Source organism: Uranotaenia lowii, chromosome 2 (genome assembly GCF_029784155.1).
Source record: "Uranotaenia lowii strain MFRU-FL chromosome 2, ASM2978415v1, whole genome shotgun sequence".
Classification (NCBI taxonomy): Eukaryota; Metazoa; Arthropoda; class Insecta; order Diptera; family Culicidae; genus Uranotaenia; species Uranotaenia lowii.
The window spans coordinates 73072245-73098997 of record NC_073692.1 but is presented as its reverse complement, the minus strand read 5'-3'; the positions used below and the strand labels follow the sequence as shown (position 1 = coordinate 73098997).

General features: G+C 37.9%; 1 protein-coding gene across 1 annotated transcript in view; it reads left to right on the top strand.

Annotated features, from left to right (window-relative positions):
* The first annotated feature begins 3332 nt into the window (after positions 1-3332).
* Positions 3333-26753, top strand: part of LOC129746446 (leucine-rich repeats and immunoglobulin-like domains protein 2) — a 45729-nt gene continuing 22308 nt past the window's right edge. Inside the window, exon 1 of the mRNA XM_055740094.1 lies at positions 3333-4977. Within this exon, the coding sequence (XP_055596069.1) occupies positions 4364-4977 (614 nt within the window). The 5' untranslated portion in view covers positions 3333-4363. The remainder of the gene's footprint in view (positions 4978-26753) is intronic.

Genomic DNA, 26753 nt, shown 5'->3' with positions numbered 1-26753 from the left:
TGCAAATGAAGAAATCATTCATGCAGGTTTTTGGTCGTAAAACTAATCAAGTAAATGTTGAACTAATAAGAATAATAACATGTTGAGAAAAAAATGCTGTAAGATATTCTGAAAAAAAATCACGATTATTGTGCACAAGCCGAAGGTGCGAATATCAAAATGAAGAATTTAAATTTATTTGGATGCTTATTATATTGAATGTGATAGGGTGAGTGCTCCTACTTTGGACCTAGAGCCTACTTTAGTCCTAAAATGCCGAAAATTTAATATAATTCATTTTGCTGGAATAAAATAAAGATATTCCTATGCACCCAATGAACTCTTATTCTTCCTGAACCCTACACATACCGTTTTTTGCCATTAAAAGTCTTTCTAATAAAATTTTCAACGTTTTTAAAAATGTACCTCTTCATCAGTGGTAAATCAGACAGCTCATTTAGTGGGGCGCGTATTGAGGAATTTGAGTGTTTAAGGAAAAATCACGATTTTTTACTTTCCAAGCCAAAATTTAAAGGGAAATTACTTTCACTGTGAAGAATGTAAACCATATCTACTACCCATTTTTCCAAAAATTCGTAAAAATCAATGGAAAACTCGGAAAATTTGCAAAGGTTCCAAATATAGGAAACTTTCAACTTTGATGTTCCATGTTTAGACCTGACATCACCAAATCTTTGTATCAAAACCAACAAATCTGCAATGTTGCGAATTTTTAATTGCGGCATAATTCAGAACCAATATTGAATATTTCCAACATTTTTGCCAGATTTACGCAAATAAACTATAAGTTAGTAAACACAATCAAGTTTCAGCTATCGTTTTGCTGATAGAGCTGACGGGGAATAAAAGTGTTTGTGATATTCATAACAGAAATTTGAGTTTTTAAAATATTAAAAAGCTGTAATACTATTTTATGATAGTAATTGATTTAAGTTTACATTTACAAAATTTTTTATTTATTTTCGAAAAATCAAACTTTTATAGGAGTTTTAGTTCTAGGTCCAATGAAAGGAACCGGTCCAGTACCAAAATAGGAAAAGTAGGTTCAAAGTTGGAAATATAAATCATCCATATCTTTGCAAATCTCTCGATAATGGCGAAACCCATGTTGAAAATTTTCATTGAAACTTGCAGATAAGATCATGACTTATAAATGAACTTCCTGAAGGATATAAATTTCCCGTCCATTCGTGAGTGAACCTTGATCATTTAAAAACCACCGCTTAATGGGTCCAAAGTAGGACAACTAACCCTATGTTATGTTTTATTATTATAATCCACTTTTCCTTTACCTTTCCTGCACACATTTTCGTATCTTGGACACCCTCAGGGCTAATTCAATAACGCGTTTTGCAAATACTTAACGTGCTAAACATGCAATATCTTTGCTCTAAAGCATATCCGATACTTGAAGATTTAATCAAAGACTTGAATAATCTATGGGAAAATCAACTTTTTAGCTTCAAAAATCTTTAATTCGTTCTTCATTTAAAATGTCGTTCGAACGAAAAAAAATCGTTCTTAAATAAAAGTTCAGATTTGATGTTTTATGAGCCACAAAAATTGTTACTTGTGAGAAAGTACGTTTCAGATTTTAAGTACTGTGTGCTTTTGCATATTTGATTAAAATAATTGTAGTTTTTGTTTCATGGAAAAAGAATGAAGATAAAGATTCAAATATCTAATACTTGTTCTACAACACCGCACAATGTTCATCGACACATTGTCAAAAAGCTTTTTTTTTTAATCTTTGATTACATTATCAAAACCTATTTATGTAGAGATTTGAGTGAAACTCACTGATATTTGAAGTAATTTTAAAATCAAGCCGTACAAAAAATAATATGTGCCGGGAATTCCCAGGAGTTAAAACTGAATTCCCGTCCTGGGATGGACACTCTAGTTGAATTGTGTTAAAAAAAATGTGATCTGAGGTGTTTTTAGTTTAAATTTGTGAAAATTAAATAGAATATAAAAAAATATTCATAGTCATCCGAAGGGGCACAAGATTGGAATAAAGAAAAGCTGAAAGTCCTTATATGTTTAAACCTTAAATGTTAATTATGAAAAATTACAAGTTTCCCACAGATTCGATTTATCCTTCTGTTTCAAAGAAGTTTTGATCAGATTAAAGCTTTTTTTGCCTTGATAGCATTGGAGACAAAGGTTAAATCTGATAAAAAGCTTTAATTTGAGAGATGTTCTCCACACGGCTTCTGGGTCTGCTTTTGAAGCATTGTTCCTTTCATTTTCCCATACGCTGAACGTGAAACCTACGGCCGCGTACGCTTCAAGGGGAATTGCTGTACGACTGATATGGTTATAATGGAATTCTATACATACATCCATGTACTTTTTCACATACACTTCATATAAGTAATTTTTTGAGTGCATGAAACGCACATGTTCACTTAATCAACTTCTTGTAACTTTCAAAGTTCAATTTTAAGTCTAAACTAAATCCTCAGGAGGAAATGTTGTCAAATTCCTGTATATCTGTTCAATGATCCTCATGTTAAGTTTTAAATGCTCATTTTTGAAATGTTATTTGACTGATCCATGATTTCACAATCTCTTTTCTGCTAATATTACTAAGGCCAGATTCAGCCTGGCAAATGCTTCAAGACGCCGCAACCAGAAAGCCTACATAACCTAGGAAAACCATCCTATCGATTCTAAACACCCTGCTAGGAGACCGCCATCCGCACCAGAAAAAAACCATTTCTGTGAGGATTCCGGGGGTTTCATTCCTACACTTCTAATGATTCCCAATCCAAGTTTGGTCACCTCCGTCCTCTTGCCTCCACTTCGCTTCTTCTTTCGGCAAGAAGCAGCAGCACACATGCTGGATGGATGGCCGGGCAAAGCGGTGGGTTATTCCATCCCACACTGTGAATGACTGACTGACAGTGCCAAGATGTCTAGAAAATTTCTTGAACTTCTCTCGCCTCTGCTGCCTGCCTGAGGAGGACGATGATGGCCCGTTTGAACGAGGCGGATAGAACGATGGACGAAGCAACAACACGCGGAGAAACGGCTGAGATTAGTTGGTCGGATCGGAGGAATGGACCGGGTAGGGAACCGGGTTGAGGTTCACGGTGCCGGGTAGAACGAAGGGTGGGTGGATGGAGGAGGCAAAACGATTCTTCCGTTTGAGAATAGTGCGCGAGAGATAGGTACAGAAAATAAGTTCGGAGAGACAGAATTCAGAGAGAGTCCTGCCTGAGTAGCAACAACAACTAACTTTGGTTGAGGCGTATGAACGGAATGGATGGAAGTCAATGGTTTGGGTTTGCTTGGAATCGAATGGGCCAGTCAGTTAGTTCTCAGAGTTATCGCTGGCCAGAAGCGTGATACCGTTGATGCGCGCGTAAGGGACCAGAGCAAAGAGGCCGAGTCGCGCGCAACCGTTTTTGAGGGGTTTTTTGTGGCGTTCGAAGAGAGAAGAACCGTGCCGTGAGTTCAAATCAAATGAAAATAAAGGAAAAAGTGTGATTTAAGAATGAAATTTTGATGCCTTGGTGCTTGACAAAAGGATTTCAAGTTGGATAAAGTGAAAATTTAGGGAAGAAATTTGAAGTTGTGAGTGGTGGATTCGGGAAACTGTGACCAGAAGTGCCTGTAAAATGTGATTTTGTTAACACTATCCCGACACGGATTGCGGAGTATTTTTTCGTTGTTGCTTTTCTCGCAAGTTGACGCACTATATCATTCTTTCGGTTTGAGGCAGCAGACAAAACACAACCACAGAGAGCTGGGTCAGAGATATACAACATGCCTAGTACGGTTTGATGCCGTATTTAGAAACGGGGCGGCATTTCGATGTTGTTGGTGTTGTGTGCACTACATTATTTTGCTCTCGGCCAGAAGAAATAGTGTAGCATAAAAGTGCCATACGTATCGGGACTTTTCCCACAGCAGAGTGTATGTATTTATGGCAAATGCGACATATTCGTCCGCTTCTATAGTGATGTATATATCATTTGTATACGATTTCGTACAAAGTTTTCTTCGTCCGAGCCCGAGAAGGTAATGAGAAGACGTAGTTAGTGGTGTGTACATCGACGACAACGTCGTATTTATGTAAGAAAGTCCGTGTCCGTCGTCCGCAGCAAGGAACATAAAAATAAATTCAATGAAAATTATTCTAAACGAGTGAATTTTCGCTAGACGACACATACGCCAAGAGTGCTGTTTCAACATGAATAATTATAATCGAGAAATTCCTTCGATTCGCTCGTTTGCAAATATGGAGACGCTCGTGTGCGAGGAAAAATAAAACAAGTCATTAATTTCCATCCCGTCCTCCCCGTACAATAATTTTCCTTGGGAGGAAAAACGGAGACGTCCTCAGACACCGTCAATGCCCTTCCCGAAGAACCAGAGCCAACTCCCGGAAGGGGGCGGTGAAGCCAATACAGAGTGTCACTATAGACAATCTCTGTGCACGACGAAGCACTACACGAATTACACGGTCGGAAGGAATCGAATTAAAAATAAAATGCCCAGATTAATTACCGTCACCGACGACGACGACGACGATCAGCTCATGGTGACTTCACGGTGTTGTAGAAACAACAATCTCCACCGACACAGGCAATCGCTGCAGCGGCGGTCCAAGATGATGCTGTGGGTAGCAGCAGCCGCAGTGATCTTGGGTCTGACAGCCGCTGCGGGTTCGACGGCTGCTGCCAAAGTCCCCGGTGGTAGCAATAGTGCCAATGAACAGCTGCTGTCGTTGCTGGCGGCAGCGGCCGCGGCCAATGGTGACGACGACGATGACGCCGGACCGTCCGAAGATGACGGAGCATTGCTGGCATCGATGATTAACAACTTTATGCCCGGCAATGGCGGCAACATTGCTGCCGCGGCCGGTGGAGACTGTCCCCGGCAATGTTCCTGCCTCGGCAATGTTGTGGATTGTTCCGAGAAGGGACTGAAGCGGCTGTTTCCGCTGCCGACGTGGGTGGAGAACCTGTAAGTATATCTGCTTTTTAGGCGTTTTTGGTAGATGTATTGGTCAATTTATCGGTAAAATTTATACGGTTTCCAGTTAAGCAAGCCATATAACGTGCTTCAACTAAGCAATCTTTTTTTCTGACACCTTTCCTATTGTTAGTTGGCACAATATTATGGTATTTCAGAAAAAGAAGGCTCCTAAGAACTTGAAGATATGAGGCTTCCGTTTTTCGACGAACCGTTTATTTCTATTTTAGCCATATCATCAATTCAATAATTTTATCTGGAAACATCCTAAAAGCAGTTTTTTTTCAAGGGAGTTAAACTGCCAGGGTCATTCTTCCCTATATCCTAATCCTAAAAGCAGGCCCCATTTTCCGTTTATTGAAAACCTGCCGCTACTCTATACTAGCGATTGCTAGTGACATCAGTGATTGTCAATACGTGGATTGCCCAATCATAAGTTTCATTCGAAGATTGAGAACGCAGATCTGTTCCAAAAACACCTACAAGTTATTTCAGTAATCGGAAATCAGTAGACGCACGCTAACCGTAGCGTAGCTGATAATCGCCAGACATAACCCTTTAGTGAGTTCTTCCTGACAACCCGATCGCCAGCCTCTGGAGTCGCCTTAACAATCTTTTCCAAAGCGCCAGAATACCCTTCAAGCAGTTGGAAGCGAACCCACGCATGCTAACCAATCCTCAAGCGGACCAACCCTCTTCGCTGACCAATCTAGGCAGTTGAAAATGTTCTTACGCTAATGACCGTAGCGTTGCTCCTGACAGCATCAACCCTCTCGGAAGCCGGCTTCCCGGACTCAAACTCGATCTTGACTCCCTAGTTGGCCTGGAAAATTTTGCTGGTCTTGGATATTTAGCTAGCTGATTCTTCTGCCCTGGTTGCGGGTGAACTTCATAACCACAAGTATTGCCAGTACTCCTTTCGTACCATTATTTTCCTATTTCCAGACGTTTTTGAGTCCATAACCTGATGAAAACGCAGTTTCAGAGATGGAGTAGAGTTAACTCTTCTTTCGTATTCAGAGTAAGGTCCTTACGTAACTGCACTCTACACTATTGATCGTCAATACGCTTATTACCCAATCATGAGTTCCAACATATTAGTTTACTCATTTTCAAAATGGCATGAAAAAGCGCCTACTGTGCTCGACTTTTTTGTTTCAAAATTTGCTCATTGTTTTTGGGTACTCCCATCAAGCTGAGGTGCATTTAACCCGCTCAACATGTCTCTGGACTCCGAATATTTTTAAATTAGGAGGAACCCTGACTTATTGAGACAGTACATGTCTTTGAAATCCAGCTGGACGATGTTCGCGGCACACCCTCATATTATCTGGGCATTTGTTCCTGGAAATATGTTTTATTCGATTTCAGTTTTCCAGTTTCAAAAATCGGTTGATCGGCAGATTGGGTTTCAACCATCAATAAACTTGGGTGGTTTATGGCTTGAGCGCAAACAACGGAGATGTTGGATCAAAGTTTCGGCTGATCAGCCTTTGCAAACCACTGTACTGGTTCTACTTTTACCCAAATCCAGGGAGGATCCTGTAAGCGTGTTCGCCACTCAATTGTTAAGGACATGATTTCAACGCATAGTGTAAGGAAACGATGTCCATTACAACATCGTCGCTCTGTTCTATCGTCCCTTTTTTCTATCGTGTCAAGTCGTCCTACCGTCCATCGGATCATTTGGCTTGATTCCATTTGGTCTTACGACCTCCGTTCGAACAACCCTCATCCTAGTGTTATGTTTACAGCCGACTGACCGTTTTGGCCTAAGGTTTTTTTTTGCCGATTATTTTTTCAGTTCGTCCGAAAGATGGAAGCCATTTCTACTATTTACCATATCAACACTAGACAGAACAAACAAAACAAAATTAATCATTGGTCTATTCTTGTGAGCGACAGACGTGTCTAAGTGAATCTCAGAATTGAGATTCGTTAAAATCGTAAAATCACGACAGTGGCGCAGTTGGTAGAATAAGGACAAAGAGCGCAGATTGTCAAGACTGCTGCGAAAAAAATTAATGTTTCTGATTCACCTCCGGTAAAAAGACGGATTGGCACAGGGGGCGTAGATTTTTGATGCTGTTGCTACGAAAAAATTTGTTTCTGATTCGGCAACTGAAAAAAACGGATTGGCTAAGAAAGCGCAGATTTTTAAGGCTGCTGCTGCTTGTTTGAAATGATTTGGTCTTCCGGTGAATGAAGACATAATTGGCTTTGGAAGCGCAATTTTTTTAGGCCGTTCCTGTTGATTGTTTGTTGTTATTTGGCCTTTGAGTCGATAAAGACGGAATTGGCTTAGGAAGCGCAGATTTTTAAGTTAGCTGCTTTTGATTGTCTGTTTTGATTTGGCCTTCCGGTGAAAAAGACAGAATTGGCATAGGAAGCGCAGATATTGAGGCATCTGCTTATTATTGTTTGTTTAATTTGACTTTCTGGTAGGAAAAACCGGATTGGCTTAGGAAGCGCAGATTTCAAGGTTGCTTCTGCTGATTGTTTGTTTTGATTTGGCCTTCCAGCGGAAAAAGACGGATTGGCTAAGAAAGCGCAGATTTTAAGACTGCTGCTTTTGATTGTTTGTTTTGATTTGGTCTTCCGGTGAATGACGACGAAATTGGCTTTGGAAGCGTAAATTTTAAAGGCTGCTTGTTTTTTGTAATTTGGCCTTCGAGTCGATAAAGACGGAATTGGCTTAGGGAGCGCAGATTTTGGAGGTTGCTGCTTTTGATTGCTTGTTTTGATTTGGCCTTCCGATGAAAAAGACAGAATTGTTCAGGAAGCGCAGATATTATGGCATCTGCTTATGATTGTTTGTTGAATTTGACCTTCCAGTGGGAAAAGACGGATTGGCATAGGAAGCGCAGATTTTCAGGTTGCTTCTGCTGATTGTTTGTTTTTATTTGGCCTTCCGGTGGAAAAGACGAACTGGCTTAGGAAGTGCAGATTTTTAAGACTGCTGCTGAATGTTTATTTTGATTTGGTCTCCGGTGAAAAAAAAAAAACGGAATTGAATTAGGAAACGCAGAATTTTTTGCTGCTGCTGCTGCTCATTTGTTTGTTTTGGTCTGGCCTCGCGGTGGATAAAGAAGGAATTGGCTTAGGAAGCGTAGATTTTAAAGACCGCTGCTGCTGATTGTTTGTTGTGATTTGGTCTTCTAGTCGCTAAAGACGGATTTGGCTTAGGCAGCGCAGATTTTTAAGGTTGCTGCTGCTGATTGTTTTTTTTGATTTGGCTTTTCGGTACAAAAGACAGAATTGGCTCAGGAAGCGGAGAAATCAAGGAATCTGCTTATGATTGTTTGTTTAATTTGATCTTCCGATGGGAAAAGACGGATTGGCTTAGTCGCTAAAGACGGATTTGGCTTAGGAAGCGCAGAGTTTTAAGACTGCTGCAGATTGTTTGTTTTGATTTGGTCTCCGGTGAAAAAAAAAATCGAAATGGGCTTAGGAAGCGCAAAATTTAAGGCTACTGCTGCTGAATGTTGGTTTTGATTTGGCCTCGCGGTGGATAAAGACGAAATTGGCTTAGGAAGTGCAGATATTAAATGCTGCTGAGGCTAATTGTTTGTTTTGATATGGCCTTTCGGTAAAAAAAGACGAAATTTTATTAGGAAGCGCAGAATTTAAGGCTTCTGCTGCTGATTGTTTATTTTGATTTAGCTTTCCGGTGGAAAAAGACGGAATTGACTTAGGAAGCGCAGATTTTTAAGACTGCTGCTGCTCAATGTTTGTTGGATTTTGCTTTCCAGTGAATAAAGACGGAATTGGCTTAGAAAGCGCAGTTTTCAAGGCTGCGACAGATGGTTTGTTGTGACTTGGTCTTCCAGTGGAAAAAGACGGAATTGGCTTAGGAAGCACAGATTTTTAAGGCTGCCTCTTTTGATTGTGTGTTTTGATTTGGCCTTCCGGTGGAAAAAACGGAATTGGCTTAGGAATCGCAGAATTTAAGGCTGCTGCTGCTGATTCTTTGTTTTGATTTCGCCTTCCAGTGGAAAAAGACAGAATTGGCTTAGGAAGAGACATTTTTAAGGCCTCTGGGGCTGATTGTTTGTTATGATTTGGCCTTCTGGTGCAAAAATACGAACTGACTTAGGAAGTGCAGATTTTTAAAACTGCTACTTTCGATTGTTTGTTTCGATTTGGCCTTCCGTTGGAAAAAAGACGGAATTGGCTTAGGAAGCGCTGATTTTTAAGACTGCTAATGCTGATTATTTTTTTGATTTAGCCTTCCGGTGGAAAAAGATGGAATTAGCTTGGGAGTCGCAGAATTTCAGGCTGCTGCTACTGATTGTTTGTTTCGACTTTTCCTTCCGGTGGAAAAAGACGGATTGGCTTAGGAATTATTGAAATTATTCTAAAAAAAACAATCTCTCGAAATCTTCCTCCATTACATCATATTTACCTCCAAAAGCCGTGTTCAATTATTGTTTGCTTTCTTAGATCGAGCCTCCACGCGCCTCGTTCTCTAGGCCCAAGGAGGATTTCCGTATCTTATCGCTCTAGCTGCTCGTTAATTGACTTGTAGTTCCCGTCAGCTCTTCCTAGTGAAACCCTCCATCATCAATGCTGTTAATTGTTGTCAATCTTCATAAAGTTAAACACGATCTTGTGTCTTTAAATGGCTTTTTTTTCCTTTCTTCAAATAGATAGCAATTGTGAAAGATTCGTTTGGCTTTAAAGTGTTCGGGAAAGGTTGGTCACCGAATTTTGTACCTCCTACGAATCTAGCGGTCCCTAGTTATGGTGTATTGACAACCTTTTGGGCTAAGGTAGAGCGATTTACCTTAGCAGTGTTTTTTTTCTCTGAGTTTGTTTACACATTTTGAGTGTCTCGTCTGTTCAGGTACTCTGTATTTGGTGTCGAAAGGTGATAAGCTTTTTACAACCCACCACCCTTTCCTGGATAGGTCCATATAAAAAAAAAATGGATGCACAGTTCGATCTACTACAACTTTATATGCTTCAACTGATAAGGACGTTGTCATCCGTTGTTGGATTTGAACTAAGCGACTCGCTCCGATTGTGCTTGTTAACCTACTTCAGATAAAGTTTATTTGAAACCAATATCGGCCGGTTTTATGAACCGCAGCACTCGATTGGTTTTCGGAGAACTAATTGAAGTTGTCGTTATCAACTGGGGTAGAGACGTGTCACAAATGAACGGACGTTACCTTTATGTACTCTAAGCAGGGAAACCTGATTTCTTAGAATTTTTCATATTTGCCTTTAAACTGTGATAGTTTTGAACCTCCTTTCCCTATATAATTTTTTATTTCAAATCAATAACGCCTTTACGCAAAAATACGTCTTATCTTAGGTATCAGGAAAATACGGCACGATGTTTTTATTGCAGTTTTTTTTTCACTAGAAGTTCCCCTTAAGTAACAGCCGATTGCTGATTGCTATTCGATAACATAACACGAATCAGATATAATTTTATGAGCATTTAACTTTTATTGCAAGCTTCTAGGTAAATGATACGATTTTCTTACAAAAGTTTTCAAGAAGTATAAACCACCATATATAAAGGGATGTTTTCTATTTATACATATTTCCTAGATACGCCCTTCCAAAAAAGGCCCCCTTTAATCCCCAAAACAACGGAAGAACGATTAGAATGGTCGAAAGTTGGTTCACGGTGTAACTATAGGTGGCTATTTGGAAGGTTTCAGCCACGCCGCGGAATGATTGCGTACAAATCTGATCGCGTTACATATCCCGGCGACTACCTTTTACTTACACGGGTACAAGTTAGTTATGAATCTGGGGAAAAAAGTGAAACGCAATAAGCGCAAACTTGAATGTTGGTAGGTAAAAGTGAGGAATCTACTGATTGCTGAAGTATGAACAAGCGGAAACAAGCATATCAAATTTCAATGATAAAGTGAGACATTGTTGGAACTGGTGTGGTTTTTTGGGATTTAAGTTCTTTGGATCGGTGAAAGACGGGCTTAAAACAATCGAAACTGAATCGGCTTATGATGAATTCAATTTTCGAGCTACAGTCGAGTAGTTATAAGCCAGAAGGGCCTTTTTGGCATGAGAATTCAAACAGAATCGATGAGCCCTGTCTGATGTCAGCGAAGGATTATGTAGTTGCCTTTACAGGGTTCTCAGTTGACAAAGAACTTCACTATTGGTTGCGGTTGCGGTTTCTCCGTTAGCAAGTTCCAGATTTGAAAGGGCCAATTGATTAAGTCGAACGTGTTTCTGGTTGAGCAAACAGCGTTTCGCACTTCAAAGCGCGTGAATGGATTAGCCTCGTTTTCTCTGGAAAAATTTTGACAGTTGACAGGGAGAAATATGGCTTCCTGTAGGTTGTGGGATGAAATTTGGTTGTGTTTTGGATATACAGTTGCGTTCAAAAAAGAATGAAATCGCATAAAACTGCGCACCCACTTCCAACTTTGACAAGCTGCCATTTCTATCTCGGTTTATATTTTTTAATAAAAATTTCACACAATCTATTTCAACTATCCAACTAACACTCCAAAAAATTTGAAGTCTTTACAATGACGGGAAATTAATATACAGCTATTCCCGTAGAAAAGGGAAATTTGGAACTGCTTCACTAAATTTGCTGTATCTTTGACAATTTTCATTAAAAAAAAATCTTGAAATTTGGTCCAAAGATGTAAAAATGTTTGATCTAATACCAAGCCAAGTTTCGTCAAAATCGATGAACGTGATCAAAAATGGTGCCGGATTTAAAATCAGGTTCATTATCGCCCAGCAGACGATTTCATTCTTTTTTGGACGGATGTTTGTTTGGAAAACAATGTAATCTATGTATTCTTGGTTTTTCTTTCACAAATCCAACATTTATTACAAAGAATGTTGTAAATTGATAGGAACTTCATTCTTGCTTTGTTGAGAAATAGAAATTATTCCAACAGAGCTGGTATTGAAACAAAAGAGCGAATAGAATATTCGCTTTAATTGTGGATCAAATTTGTTAATCAGTGTAATTAGCAGGTCATTACTGAAATTTTGTTCTTTTTATTTTGAACTCTGTTGGAACATTTCCTCTTTCGAATCAAAGTACGAATGATGTTTTTAGCTATTTACAACATTTTTTGTGATAATTTTTTGTTTTGTGAAAGCAAAAACCAAGAATACATAGATTACATTATTTTCCAAACAAACATCCGTCCAAAAAAGAATGAAATCGTCTGCTGGGCGATAATGAGCCTCATTTTCAATCCGGCACCATTTTTGATCACGTTCATCGATTTTGACGAAACTTGGCCTGGTATTAGATCAAACATTTTTACATCTTTGGATCAAGTTTCAAGATTTTTTAATGAAAATTGTCAAAGATACAGCAAATTTAGTGAAGCAGTTCCAAATTTCCCTTTTTTACGGGAATAGCTGTATCTTAATTTCCCGTTATTGTAAAGACTTCAAATTTTTTGGAGTGTTAGTTGGATAGTTGAAATAGATTGTGTGAAATTTTCATGAAAAAATATAAACCGAGAGAGAAATGGCAGCTTGTCAAAGTTGGAAGTGGGTGCGCAGCTTCACGCGATTTCATTCTTTTTTGAACGCAACTGTATATTTTGAATCTACTTGTCGGTTGAGCAAAAGTATTCTTACACAAATATCATTTATCCATGATAAAAAAACGATTTAACAATTCTGAACCAATTAAAAACAGAAACTATGTAAAAAATTCAAATTAAGTCTGATTGCTGCTATCCTGCACAAAGTGGAATTTTCTTTAAAAAAATTTTTACGTGACACCAAATCTTCTTGTTTAATATATTAATAAGTGTTTAGGCTTCAAAATTAAAGTTTCGATATTCACGATTGGGGAGACTCCCTACGTTATTTGAGGTTCAACACGTTGAAACGCTTTGAAACACCCCTTAACCCAGTTCGATTTAAGGTCAATCTACAAAATATGTACAAATTCGACCTGTTTATGTTAATGGTCCTTGGCACAACAGAAAAAAACATACCAAATTACAGCTAATTTCTTAGACTCTATCGCTCAACAAGAATGTTTTGAAATATGGATAAATCGTTCTAAAAATTTGATTTTCTGAAACAACGTTACGAAAAACAAGTTCTTCCAAAACCATAAGCTGATACCAGTTAGTAAATCATTAGCCTCAGTTCACTTTTATTCTGATGGTAAGGGGAGTATGGTAAGTTTCCCTTATTTGGACCTGTTAAGCGGTGGTTTTTATTTACGATCCATGTTTTTCAGAAAAAATATTTGGAGTTCACGTTCTTATTTACAAGTTAAAATGAGAATTTTAGGCCTTGGTTTAGCGTAAGGTTGCCGGTTTTTTTTCAGCACCTATACGGGCCGGATAAATCCTGGCAACTTTATCTAAAAAGCTTGCAAAATCTGGACATTTGTTTCGAAATTGTCGACCAAAAATCCGGGCAATATCCTGGAACGTTTGGTCAAAACCCAGGAATTACTCCACATTAATCAAGAATAAAAATTATTATTTTTATTTTTCATTGAAACTCATCAGTTTATTTATTATCATATTTAAAGTTTTTAAAATATGTTTTAAGATTATTCAGGCGTCCAAATTTCGCATGAATAAAAAAAAATATGCAACGCAATTGTTTTTTCTTGTTTGATTTGGATAATAAAATGAAGAAACTTGTGCAAAATCCCGGCGACCGGGCCGGACCGGATTTTGACCAAATTTTGTATTGAATATCTGAGCAAACCCGGATAAAACCGGGCAATCTGGCAACCTTACTTTAGCCGTTATTCGTTGGTTTTGCAGTTATGATTGAAATTTCCAACTTTGAAATAGGTTCTGGAGCGGTGCTTTTTTTAATCTTGATCTAAAATACCTAGAAAATATGTTTGGAAAAATATCAACAAATACTTAGTTTTTTATCTTAAATTATTATGAACAAGTTTTATAGCTTTTCAACGATTCAAATAAACACAAAAATTTCTGTTGAGAAAGCTGTAGGTAATTAGTAGGTAATTAGTAGGTATGTACTTCTATCTGTTTTTTTTCTATAGATTAATTGCTCTTCAGATTAATTGGACAAAAAATATTATAAATGTTCAATATTTTCAATAAACTATGCATCTAAGCACTCTAGGAAATTTGCTTCTTAATTAATTGGTTATAACCAGTTTTGAAACAAAATTTTGGTTATGTCAGGTTGAAATGGAAAATCACAGCCCGGATTTATTCATTTACTCCCAAAATTGAAAATTTGTTAGTGCGTTTTTCAAAATAATCAAGACCGGTATTTTGGAAGCTTAAAATACGATTTAAAATCTGCTAAGGTGTTTTGATGAAAATAAAAGCTTCAAGTGTTCTTCTTCTCGATTTTTGTTAAATATTTCCAGAATTTCAACCAAATTTTCCCGTATATTGTCCAATTAATGGGTCCAGAATTTCGAAATCAAAAGCCCGGATTTGGCCAGTTTTATTTATAAAATAGTTCTAATTCCCCGGATCCTAGCGCGAAAATTTTTGGCAACCTTACCTTAATGGAATGAGCTTAAATGTTTTTTTTATATTGGAAAGATAAATCCAATATAGAAAAAACAATATAATTATAATTTTTTCGATTAAAGTTCACAGTTTGGACCAAGGCCGTGCACACGGTGAGGAAGGGGGGTTTAGGGGTTTAACACCCTCCTCCCTCCCCATGGAGATTTTTTCCTGATGAAACGGGAAATTGATCCTAAAAAGGTATTTTAAAATAAGTGTTAACAAACATGTCGGAAAATTGGCTCGCTTTCGGAGAAATTTACTCCTAAATCAAAAGGGTTTAGATAAATTACACAAGGCCACAGAATGAACTTTTTTCCGAAGTGCAAAAAAAAAATTAAGAGCTAATTTTTATAAATTTTGTTTCTTTAGCTTTTTTTAAATTTTTTTTGACAAAACAGATTAAATTCATATAATACAAACAAATTTCTGCACTTTTATTTTCACAAAACCTTAGAATATTAAAAAAAAATTGAAAATAAAGGTTGAAATCCAGTATCAACCTTTACTAAGACCGCCAGTAATTTTGACTTCGGTAAAAAAAAGTTATAGAAGTTAAAGAAGCTATAGAATTTAAAGAAAGTTTAAATTCATATTTTCTTGAGGTAAAATCGAATCGTTTTGCAGTCTTCAGCAAATTTGTTAAAAGAAATTAAACCTTTTTTAAGCTTTCTTCAGTAATGTCAGAAAACTTGTAACGAGATCATTCAAAACTGTAGAATTCAACTTAGTTTATTCATGAATATTTTGATGATGGTGATGAAAAAAAAAGTTCAATTCTACAGCCCCTTATTAAAAGAAGTATAAAACGGCAAATTCCGAACCAATCTTTTTTTCTTTCTTTAGAACCATGTTAGATTGCCAAAACTAGGGGAGATAGTCAAAATTTTTCACGATTTGAGTTCAGAACGTCAAAATCTACCAATATCATATTTTGATAACTGGAAAAAAATTGAAAATTAAAAATGTTGTTATCTCTGACTATGCTCACTGGCACTCTTGAATTTAAATAAAATCATTTTGTATGTATTGTCTTAAGTTCAAATTGGATTGTTTTTCCTTATCAAAAATTCACATTTCAATTTGTGAACTATTTTTCATATTTAAGAGCGAAAGCGGAATTTTCCAATAAACTATTTACCTGAAAATTAAGATATGAAATCGGTTTGAAATATGATCCTCTTTTTTTTAACTTTTAGATAGTTTTATTGCATTTTTTAAATAAGGCGAATAGCATATTTTATGAGTGTATGGCCACGATGCTCTTTCGCCCAATTCATGCAGAGGGCAAAAAGTGATTTTTGTTTCGTATTCATCTTTCCCCTTTTTTCCCTTCCAAATTTCATCGCGAACAAAAAAGCCAATAGTTATTTCGGAATGAAAAAGAGCATTGAATTTTTTGAAATTTATTTTACAGGACGAGAAAACGCAACAAACTTTGATTTTTGAATTGTGAAATGTGCAAATGTGTACATGTGTTCACTTTGATCCGTTTTCAAGCCGATATTAGCCTCAATATTGCTTCTGTAACTAGTGACCTAAAAGGCGAACAGTCATTCTGGAATTCTAAAGGCGCTCACATTTGGCGAATATACAAAATGAGAAAGCAAAAGGGTACAAAATTATATTTTTGAACTTTGAAAGTGATAATCACGGAAAAGCTAAATTTATCAATCCGCTAGTGAAATTAAGTTGATTTTGAAGGAGTTTATTGACCTAGTTAGGAAAATTTTTCATTGCAGTGAAATAGGAAATTGTTTATATTTTCTGAAACTTTAAATGCGTTTTTCTCAAAACAAAGGTCTTGGCGTATTCGCCCATTTTAAAAATAACGAAATGTAACTTCAGATTCAGATGCACCAGCTCCCGCACAAATATTTTTCTGTTTCATGAATCGCGTTAGAGTATCTTCTCTAGGCTCCTTTCTCCCCTCTCTATCAGCGGATCAATGGGCGATGGAATCGAAAAGTTATTCTTTCTCTCCTTAAGAAAAACCCGTAAGATCTGTCAAAAGTTGGGTGAAATTTTAACTGCATCCCACTTGCACTAATGGAAAACCATCACCCAAATTCGGAAGCGCTTCCATCTCCTATTCAAAATAATTTTCCAAGAGTCACAATTCTCAGCACCATTTGCGATGAAATCCAAGAAAGTACACATTCGAAATCGATGGGGACATTTTATTATTAAGTATTTTTCTTTTTGGCCAAACTATTGGTGGACTTTTCTTAAAAAACAACGGCAGATTTCGGCCAAGTCACTAGCGAAAATGGCCCATTCAAAAGCTCAGGGAAATAACTCATTTCACTCACAAAATTATCACTATCATAAAATGTATTAGTCGCCGATGTTGTTATCTTCCCTATCAACCCTATCAAACATATTTTATAAAAAAAAAATTATGGAGCTCGAAAAAAAAACGCGTGCGAGGCTCGAAAGTATCGTCTACTCCTCCATTAAAATTTCAAATCAAGATTTATTAAATAATGCCTTTGCAGTGAAAATCTGGAAGTTTTGGCGGTGGTGATTGGCAACATTGCAAACCAACGACGATGAAAAATGTCATAACAATTCAGCGTACACCAAGGTTGTTAGATCACAAGGTTCTCTGACTTTGTCAGTAAGTATGCGAGGAGAGCGCGGTGAGGTTCAGTGAGTTTGTTTGTAAACATCGGTAAATTTGTTCGAGCTGAGGGCTTTGTTAGTAAACAAACTTCACGAGCTCCATAGTAGCTAAATCAAAATGGCTTTCTCATATCATTACACCTGCTATATATACACACCTTGGCGTACACCTCGGCAACCGGTAACACATTCTTTTATTTGGTTTCGACACTTGTAAACTGCTTGGTATCTATATGTCTGGTTAACATGAAATGTTGACGAAAAATCAGGTTTGGGGATTCAGCGAAAATGAATTGTAAAAAAGTTCAAATTAAGAAAAAATGAGAATCTAAATCGATATCAGGCACAAAGTAAAAAAAGTCAAATTTTTTACTCAAAATTCAAATATTTATTCTTATTTCATATCTTTGTGCACCAAAAAACGGTTTCAAGTGATTTGACAATGTTTTGTATTGGAATGCGAAATTCAGAATAAGATTCTAATCAGATCAAATATTTTAAAGAGAAAATTTTGATTTGTGAGGTAGAACTGTTTCCGCTGGTGAAACTAAAATTGAAAACATGAATATAAAGCCTTTTCTACAAGAACGATAAATCCGTTAGGAGAGACAAAGCAAAAATTTAATCTTTATTGCAAAATTATAAAAAGAATTAAATAAAAACATAGACATATTTATGTCACATAATCACTCAATAAAACTCTGAATTTATTGCATTGAAACAAGAGTTCAGGATATTGACTTGAATAGTGGGTAATTTAAAAATGGAAATGCCAAGAGTCAAAAATGTAAACATCGAAAGTTTTGAGAAAGTTTTAAATCGAATTTCAAATCTATGACTGCAAATTATAGTAGCTTTTTCAAATATTGTAATCAAACAAAGTTTTGTGTGAACTGCAAAATTGTGTCGTGAAAGTTGAGAAAGATTTAAGAAATACATGGCTTGATCCTCTATGTAATCAAACAATAATTTGACACAATAAACGAAAAGAAAATGTTGTATTATTTATTTTAAAGTAAGGATTTCAAGTTGCAGGATATGGACTGGCCCGGGTTTTCAAAAATTGAAAGGAGTACCATTCTTTTCACCTTCACAATGAGTTTCGGTAAAAAAAATTGAATTTTCTCTTATTTGCGTTCGGGTTTCGATTCGAGAAAAAATTGTTATAAAATCTACAGATTTTTACGTGCTGCAAAAAATAAGGAACGCTTACTCTAGAGGGTCCCTTGATCTAGGCCCCTAGGCCCCTTAATTTTTATAAGTGTAAAATTTCCGAGCCATAATTTCAGCCCCTGTACTATTTTATTTAACGTTTCAATACAGATTTTATATTTTAAAATCCAATTGTGGTTTTCTATAACTAAAGCAGTGTGATTTTATGTTATTTTTGTTAGGGGGCCTCGAGCAAATGCCCCCATTGCCCCCCTCCCCTTAATCTGGCCTTGGTTATGTTTTTTGCAATCTATTTCTGTACACTGATTCGTATGTTCGAAGCTTTAAATTCTGGTTTATTCGGAATTTTAATTTGCATACGTTTTCTGGCGTTTCGTAAATATTGATTTCAAATTTGTATACTAGACTGCTTAACACTTTCAATAATGACTTATCGTATGGTTGCCAGAATTTTTCAGCACGTATCCGGGCTGGACAAACCGGACAATATTTATATAAAAACCTGACAAAATCCGGGCATTCGATTTCAAATTGACGACCATAAATTCAGGCAATATCCAGGCAAATTTTGTCAAAACACAGAAAATCTTCAACAAAAAAAAAATTAAAATTTTTCTTTTCATCAAAACTCATTGATACATTTTGAACCGTATTTTAGGCTTCCAAAAAACCTTTCATAATTATTTTTATAAAACTTGCTCTTAAATTTTGTTTTGGAGGTGTTGATGTTTTATTTTGTTTAGTTTGCCAAATAAAGTGAAGACATCCGGGCAAAATCCGGGCAGTTTTCAATGAAATCCGGGCAACCGGGCCTGGCCGGACTGATCTGCAATTTAGTATTAAATATCCGAACAAACTCGGATATAACCAGGCAATCTGGCAACCTTTACTTATCGCAAATATTTAGCATTGATTTGAAACTTTGATTCTGATCGATTTTAAAGCGTATCAGTAAATTACTTTTTCAAGTTTGTGTAATGGTCATGAGTAAGACAATCAGTTTATATATTGTGCATGTTTGGAATAGTTATTATTTCTAGCTAAATTTGAATTTCGAACACACCCCTCACATGGATACCCGTCACCCGCCTTTGCACGGGTCTGGTCCGGGCGCTTTACTACGAATTCGTGGCAACTGGATCGATCCGAATTCTTCTGAAATTGATCGTGAAAGCCCGGATAATACCGGGTATTCTGGAATGCTTAGGTTAGTGTCTTCTGGATCAGGAAAAACCAAGTTCGATTGTAAAATTCTTACAGTATTTTCCGAGATTACGACTATAAAACCGTTGATTTCCAAACCGTTGAACTTTAGGATGTTCTTATCAAAGCATTAAATCACCTTTTTCTCGTCAGGAACGATAAAACGCCTAACTGAGGAAACAAATTACTCCTTCCCTTGCACTGTAATTAATCCTGTAAATTTTATTTTTCCTCATATGCAGGATAATTTTGATATATCTAGGGAATTAAAACAGAATCCTAGAAATTTATTGTTGCAAGATTTCTACATTAATGATAGAAAATTTTTTTTATTGCTACTAGGGATTGATAGCATCGATAAAAGTTATTCCTCCAAATCATTTTAATCCACCAAAAGTCCCAACGAGACGATGAGTGGGAAAACTACCCAACTACCTTGAAACGAGCGAGCGGGTTTATCACTCGTATAGGTATGTACATGTGTGTTTGTTTATCTGTTTGAATTTGTATGACTATGTAATTATTATAATCCGAAAGCTTAGCTTTCCTTCCTCCATCTCTTCCTGCTCCCGTTGCTGCTTTTCCCTCCTCCGCCAAAGTTGACTAAGTACTCGATTGACCGTCGTCATCGGCCTTACGGGGAGAGACTGCGTGTTAGCGATAAGAACTCCGAGCCAAGCTGACTGGCGGATTCAGCGTTTTCGTTGCTTGCGTTGTCGCTCATCCCCACGTACCTACCTTCCTAGCTACCTATGTCGGTGTATTCCGCTTGTGCTTGGTTTGCGGTAGACGCAGAGGTGTTGCAACAGCCAGGTATTCCCTCGCGGCGCGCCCAAATTCATCACCTTTCCCGGTGTGTGGAGACCACCAACCTTGTTGGAGCACCAACACTGCGAAAGCTACAGAACCCCGCACTTTTGTTTGACATCCGCATCGATGCATGTGCTGCTGCATTTTTAGGAAGGTAGGTTCCTACACCTAGATATGTATGTAGATTCAGCTACCTACATCGTGAACCCACACACGAAGCAGCAAACAACAAAAGGTTGCACTTTTGCATTCGGCGGGGTAGTCGCAGGAATGTTGCGCTGTGCTGTGGTGAGTAATATGCCGAGAATGACCGAATTGCTGTAAGCTGTGGAAAAATCGGCTCAGCCAGTTTGGTGCCTCCCAGGTCGACACATATTTAGTAAGTACAAACACACGGCGAGGAATAATATGTATAGAGGCACGTTGATCGGCAAGTCATAAATGCCTGTACCGGATACTCTGCTAAACCTGCTCGGCCGGGTGATTTTATTTTATTCATCAATGAGACACCTACGCCCGGCCCTGGCTGTAGATTGCACCCGGGCAGATCACACTCACCTCTAGCTCAGCTCGTGCGTTTACGACTGACAACACTACGGCACGTTAGATGCATTCTGTGTACAATATTACGCCGCATCGACTCGAGTAGACTCACTGACTACACATCGCCAGTTGATCTAATCTGCGGTGAATGGGATTTTTTTTCCGTTCAATTATTATTGCTCTATGGGAATCCACCTCGTCTCGGTGGATTCGTGCAAACATTTAACTTCAATGAATGAAAATTATTTTTCGATCCACGTCACGTTTCCGGCCGCCGGAGCAACTTTGTTCGATAATTGGTTCGAAATCGAAATGTTTCCTTAGGTACTGTTTGCAGCCGGAACAATGAATTCTAATGGAATTTTTCTCAGCACAATTTTTTTTTCAAAATTGCATGGGCTGTTGTTCTTTCTGTTGCTAATCATACAGATTTTTAAAACATTGTAAAACAGTTTTATTAGAACAGGGAAGAAATATTTTAAGAAAAATAGGATTTTCTTATTAGATAACTTTGATGACGACTAATCTACTCCCTACAATTAGATGGCCCAAAGGATGTAAATTTTGCATACAAACTTGAGCATTTTTGAGCGACAGCTGAGAGTGAAGCTTTTACCATATAGAATTCCAGAGAAGCAATTTCACGTGGCTAACCTGAAAATGAATGTTCCAGATAGGTTCAAATTAATTTTCGCAGGTAAAGGCAAGTTATACATTAGACAATGGTAAATTTGGCTGATGAAAGAAGACAAAAGTTTTCATCAGTGGAGCAGCCATGTATGGACAAGTTTACGACTAGAAATGTCTTCAGTAGAAAGCTTCACTGTTCAACCAGTTTTACGAAGGCCTCTTGGGGTTTAAACCTAAGGTTGTAAGGTTGCCCGATTTTATCCGAGTTTACACGGATATTATCCAATTTTGGAAACGGTTCACCCCGTCCCGTTGTCCGGATTTCATTGCAAAATGCCCGGAGTTATTCACATTTGTTGGCAAATCAAACAAAAAAAAAAAAAAACAAATTGTAATGTAGTTTTTTTTTTCATTTATGCCTTGAAAACTAATTTTTTTGATTATTTCAATAAAAATAATGGTTTATTGGAAGCCTAAAATTAGATTCAAGATCTGTTGATAAGTTTTGCTGAAAACATGTTTTTACATTTTTTTTTTGATTTTTGTTGAGTAATTTTTGGGTTTTGACAAAATTTGCCCGGATATATGATCGTAAATTTTGAAATCAAATGCCCGGATACGTGCTAAAAAAATCTGGCAACCTTATTCTAGCCCAATCTACAGCCGGGATAAATTGTAATGGTACCAGTAGAATTATTTTGATGTTTTGTATAAAATTTTAATCCACCAAACTGCCCACAGTTTCGTCCCATCGAAAGATGTTGGGCAATAATCAAGCGTCAATTAAAAATCGGTTTTAAAATAACCTTATGTGGTAAAGTGGCAAAAAAAAATGGCTGGTTCGGTTACCATTGTGTAGAAATTGATTTTCGACGAAAAATTCAAATATCTATCAAAACAGCAAAAACTGTTTTTTTTTAAATTTTTTTCCAAAATAATAAAAAGCCTACAAAAATACAATTTTACCAATAATTGTACGTTATTTTCTCATGGAGAAATCGGAAATTGTATGTGACCAGTAAGTGGTATTGTATGTGGTTCAAGCCTTAGAGCACAGTTTGGCCAATCTAAATCAGAATCTATTTTGTGAATTCTCCAATTAAATTTGTGCGATAAAAGGCAAAACATATCGTTTTTTTAATGAAAAAAAATCGTATATCTCATCAGAATGCGGTCAATTTCCTTAGTACTTTTTCTGATATAAATTTTGAGTAACTGCACATTTTCTTCTTCAATATCCATCCTTTTATTTCCCAAAACTTCTCTATTCAAATGGATTTAGGACAATTTGTTAGATTCCGCCCCTCAAAAAATAAATTGGTGTTCGTGTTAGTTATTTTGGCGCCTCTTAAACTCGTTTTAACTTAAATGTCAGCTGTTGGAATCAGAAAGAAACATTACATAATCATCATATGATTAAAAAAAAAGGTAAAATTGGTTAGTCATGATCGTGAATAGCGGAGTACTCCCTCACACTAGAATAGTCTTTTAAAACTTATCACGAATACAAACTTTAACCCTCTGGAACCCAAATTTTTTTCGCTGAAAAACTTTTGTTCTTCTAATAACCATATTGATGGAAAATATTTGATTTACCTAAGGGTCCAGCGCCGATTGACCGGCGCATAGGGCTGAGATAAAAGATCTCCACTGCTGGCGATCCGGAGCCAGCGTCTTCACTTGCTGCCAGCCAAGGTTCTCGTCAACTGTGCGGATTTCAGCGGCTAGACTTCGCCGCCACGAGCTTTTGGGCCTGCCTCTTCTTCGATGCCCATCTGGATTCCAGTCAAGCGCCTCTCTGCAAATCTCGTTTTCATCTCTTCGCAGCGTGTGCCCAATCCATCTCCACTTACGTTCTCGAATCTCGATTTCTAGCGCCTTTTGATGACACCGGCGATGAAGTTCAACGTTTGAGATCCAGTTGCCAGGCCACCAAGCGCGGATGATGTTCCGCAGGCAGCGATTCACAAAAACTTGCAGTTTTCGCGTCGTCACCGCATATGTGCACCAAGTCTCACACCCGTACAGCAATACGGATTTGACGTTTGAGTTGAAGATTCGGATCTTAGTTCGTAGAGAGATCTGGCGTGACCGCCAGATGTTTCGGAGACTCGCAAACGCAAATCGGGCTTTCCTGATCCGGGTTTCGATGTCCTTCTTGGTACCACCATCAGGCGTAATCTGGCTACCAAGATACTGGAAGCACTCCACTGTCTCAACCTGTTGTCCAGCTACCACGAAATTGGAACGATTTCCTGTATTGATTTCCATCGACTTGGTCTTTCCGACATTGATTTTGAGACCTGCTGCCTTGGAGCTTTCGGTGAGGTCATCGAGTTTGCTCTGCATGTCTTGTTGTGTTTTGGCGAGCAAAACAATATCGTCTGCCAGGTCAAGGTCGTTCAGTTGCTCCATGGTTGAAGGATTCCACGGCAATCCTCGGTTTGGTCTACAGTCAATCGATCCAGTCAAGATCTCATCCATTACGATGAGAAAAAGTAGCGGTGATAAAATACATCCTTGTCTCACTCCAGCAGTTACCGGGATTGGTTCGGACAAGACACCGTCGTGCAAGACCTTGCACGAAAATGCCTCGTATTGTGCTTCGATGAGATGGACTAGTTTCTCTGGGACCCCTCGTCGTCTAAGAGCAGCCCAGATGTTTTCGTGGTTCAGTCGGTCAAATGCTTTTTCGAAATTAACGAACACCAGCAGAAGAGAGTCCTGGAATTCGTTGATTTGTTCCAGTATTATTCGTAGCGTTGTGATGTGGTCCACACATGATCGTCCGGATCGGAATCCAGCTTGTTGCCGTCGGAGTGTAGCGTCGATTTTCTCCTGGATCCTGTTCAGGATCACTTTGCAGAGTACTTTAAGGGTTGTACAGATCAAAGTTATGCCACGCCAGTTACCGCACTCTGTTAGGTCTCCTTTCTTTGGGACCTTTACGAGGATACCCTGCATCCAGTCGGCCGGGAATGTTGCAGTATCCCAAATGTCAGCGAAAAGACGGTGCAACATTTGTGCTGACAAGGCAGGGTCGGCTTTGAGCATTTCAGCAGGAATGCAATCGATTCCAGGCGCTTTGTTGGATTTCATGTTCTTGATTGCCGCTTCTATTTCAGCCAGCGAGGGCGCTTCCGAGCTGCGGGTTCTGTTGGCCATTGCTATTTGTAACTCGGAAAAGTTGATCAAAATGCTCAGTCCAACGCTTGTGCTGATCTGTTCGATCTGTCAGCAGCTGACCTGCTCGGGTTTTCAGCGGCATTCTTGCATTAGTCCTTGCACCACTAAGGCGGCGAGAAATATCATATAATAATCGGATATCTCCAATGGCGGCGGCTCTTTCTCCCTCTTCGGCTAGGGAGTTTGTCCAGGCTCTCTTGTCTCGTCTACAAGCTCGTTTAACTGCCTTTTCCAGCTCTGCATATCGTAAGCGGGCGGCTGCTTTGGCTGACCCGGTACATGCCTGCTCAATTCCGACTTTCGCCTTTCTCCGATCATCGATCATCCTCCAGGTTTCATCCGACATCCATTCACTTCGTCTTCCACAAACTTTACCGAGAGTACCATGGCTCGTCGTGATAAAGGCATTCTTGATTCCACACCACTGTTCTTCGACTGTTCCGACTGTCGGCAGCTCCGAGGCTCGGGATTCTAGCTGTTCAACGTATGCCCTTTTCACCTCTGGATTCTCCAACCGGCGGACGTCGTATCGACACCCGACCTTCTCCTCGCGCCGTTGGAAAATATTTGATTCAACAAACAAAATATTTTAGCCCTCTCTACTGCATGGACTATGAAACCGTTGAAATCAAAATTTTGTCAACATAAATTACTTTGTTGATCTCTAACTTAGAGTTTCGGTGGTATTTCGTGTGTGGAGTAAAACAGTAAAATAGCTGTTTTTTTATTCTAAACATCACACAGTGGGGATTTTTGATCAAAAAAGGTACCTATTTCTGTGACGATCGCCTAAACTGTTCTAAAATTTGAAAAACTATCATTTCTTATGCAAAAAAACACGAGAAATCGAATGGTCTACACCGCTTTCTGGTAAAATGACTGTTAACGTCTCATTTTGCCCGATTTCCCCTTTTTTTTGGGTGTAAAGTTATAATTTCGATTGTAGCCATCTACCTTGCAACCAAAAAGTCATACAAACCATACTTATTTATGTAAAAATGTCAGCTAAATCGACTGGTGTACTCCAATTTTTGTTTTTACAACGACAAGTGGCTCATTTTGCCTCTTTTCCCCTAAATTTAAGATTTTTTTTCAAAGAAATGCAGTCAAACAAAGTGTAACCCAACAATTTTTCATCATGAATGATCATTTTTGGTAGATTTATTCATATTCTAGCAAATCGCACTTTTTTGTACTAGAATTAATATGAATGGCTAAATATCCCCATCCTTCCCTAGCTTTTTTAGATTTATGCATAAATTTCACTGTAACAATCGAGCGATTCACATACCAAATGCAAAAACCAAGTGAATCGGGTGTAAAACTTAATGCTGAATCAAATGATGTACATTGCTATGGTGAAGTTGACGAGAAGAGTCTCAATCACCCCAATTTCCCCTAAATTCATAAAATTTCTTCGAGAAAAATTTGTAACGAAGGAGTGAATTTGAGTATTACTGTCGAATCGATGAGAAGAGCCTCATCATGTTTAAACCAATATCAATTATCAATTCAACAAAATATTTTTCAAATTTAGGGGAAAAGGGGGTGGTCCAGGCTTTTTTCTTCATCTTAACGTTCAGCAGTGTACATCTTTCTGTTCAACAATTAGTTTTTCTCATGGTTCAGTTATTTCTGTGCACTTTCTGATGCATTCTCGAAAGTTACAAGATTTTTTTTTCTTAAATTGCAAGTATTTAGGGGAAATTGAGTCAAATAGGACTTTATTCATCAACAGAATTTAAGCGGTGTCCATTATTTAATTCAACAGTTAGTTTCACATATGATTTAATGTTTTTGTACCATTTTCGATGCTTTCTCATTTGTTACTACGATTTTTTGGTTCATATTGTATGAGTTTATGAATGAATTTAAGATAAATTGGGGAAAACGAGACTTTTCTTGTTAACTCAGTGCTAAGCGGTGTTCTTCATTCGATTCAGCGATAAGTTATCCACCTGATTCAATGTTTTTCTCATATGTTCATTTGCATTTTCGTTTGTTACAATGTTTTTTCCAAGAAACTGCATAGAATCAGGGCAAATTTGGGTGGTTGTGACTCTTCTCGTCAACTTCACGCTTAGCGGTGTACATCATTTGATTCAGCAA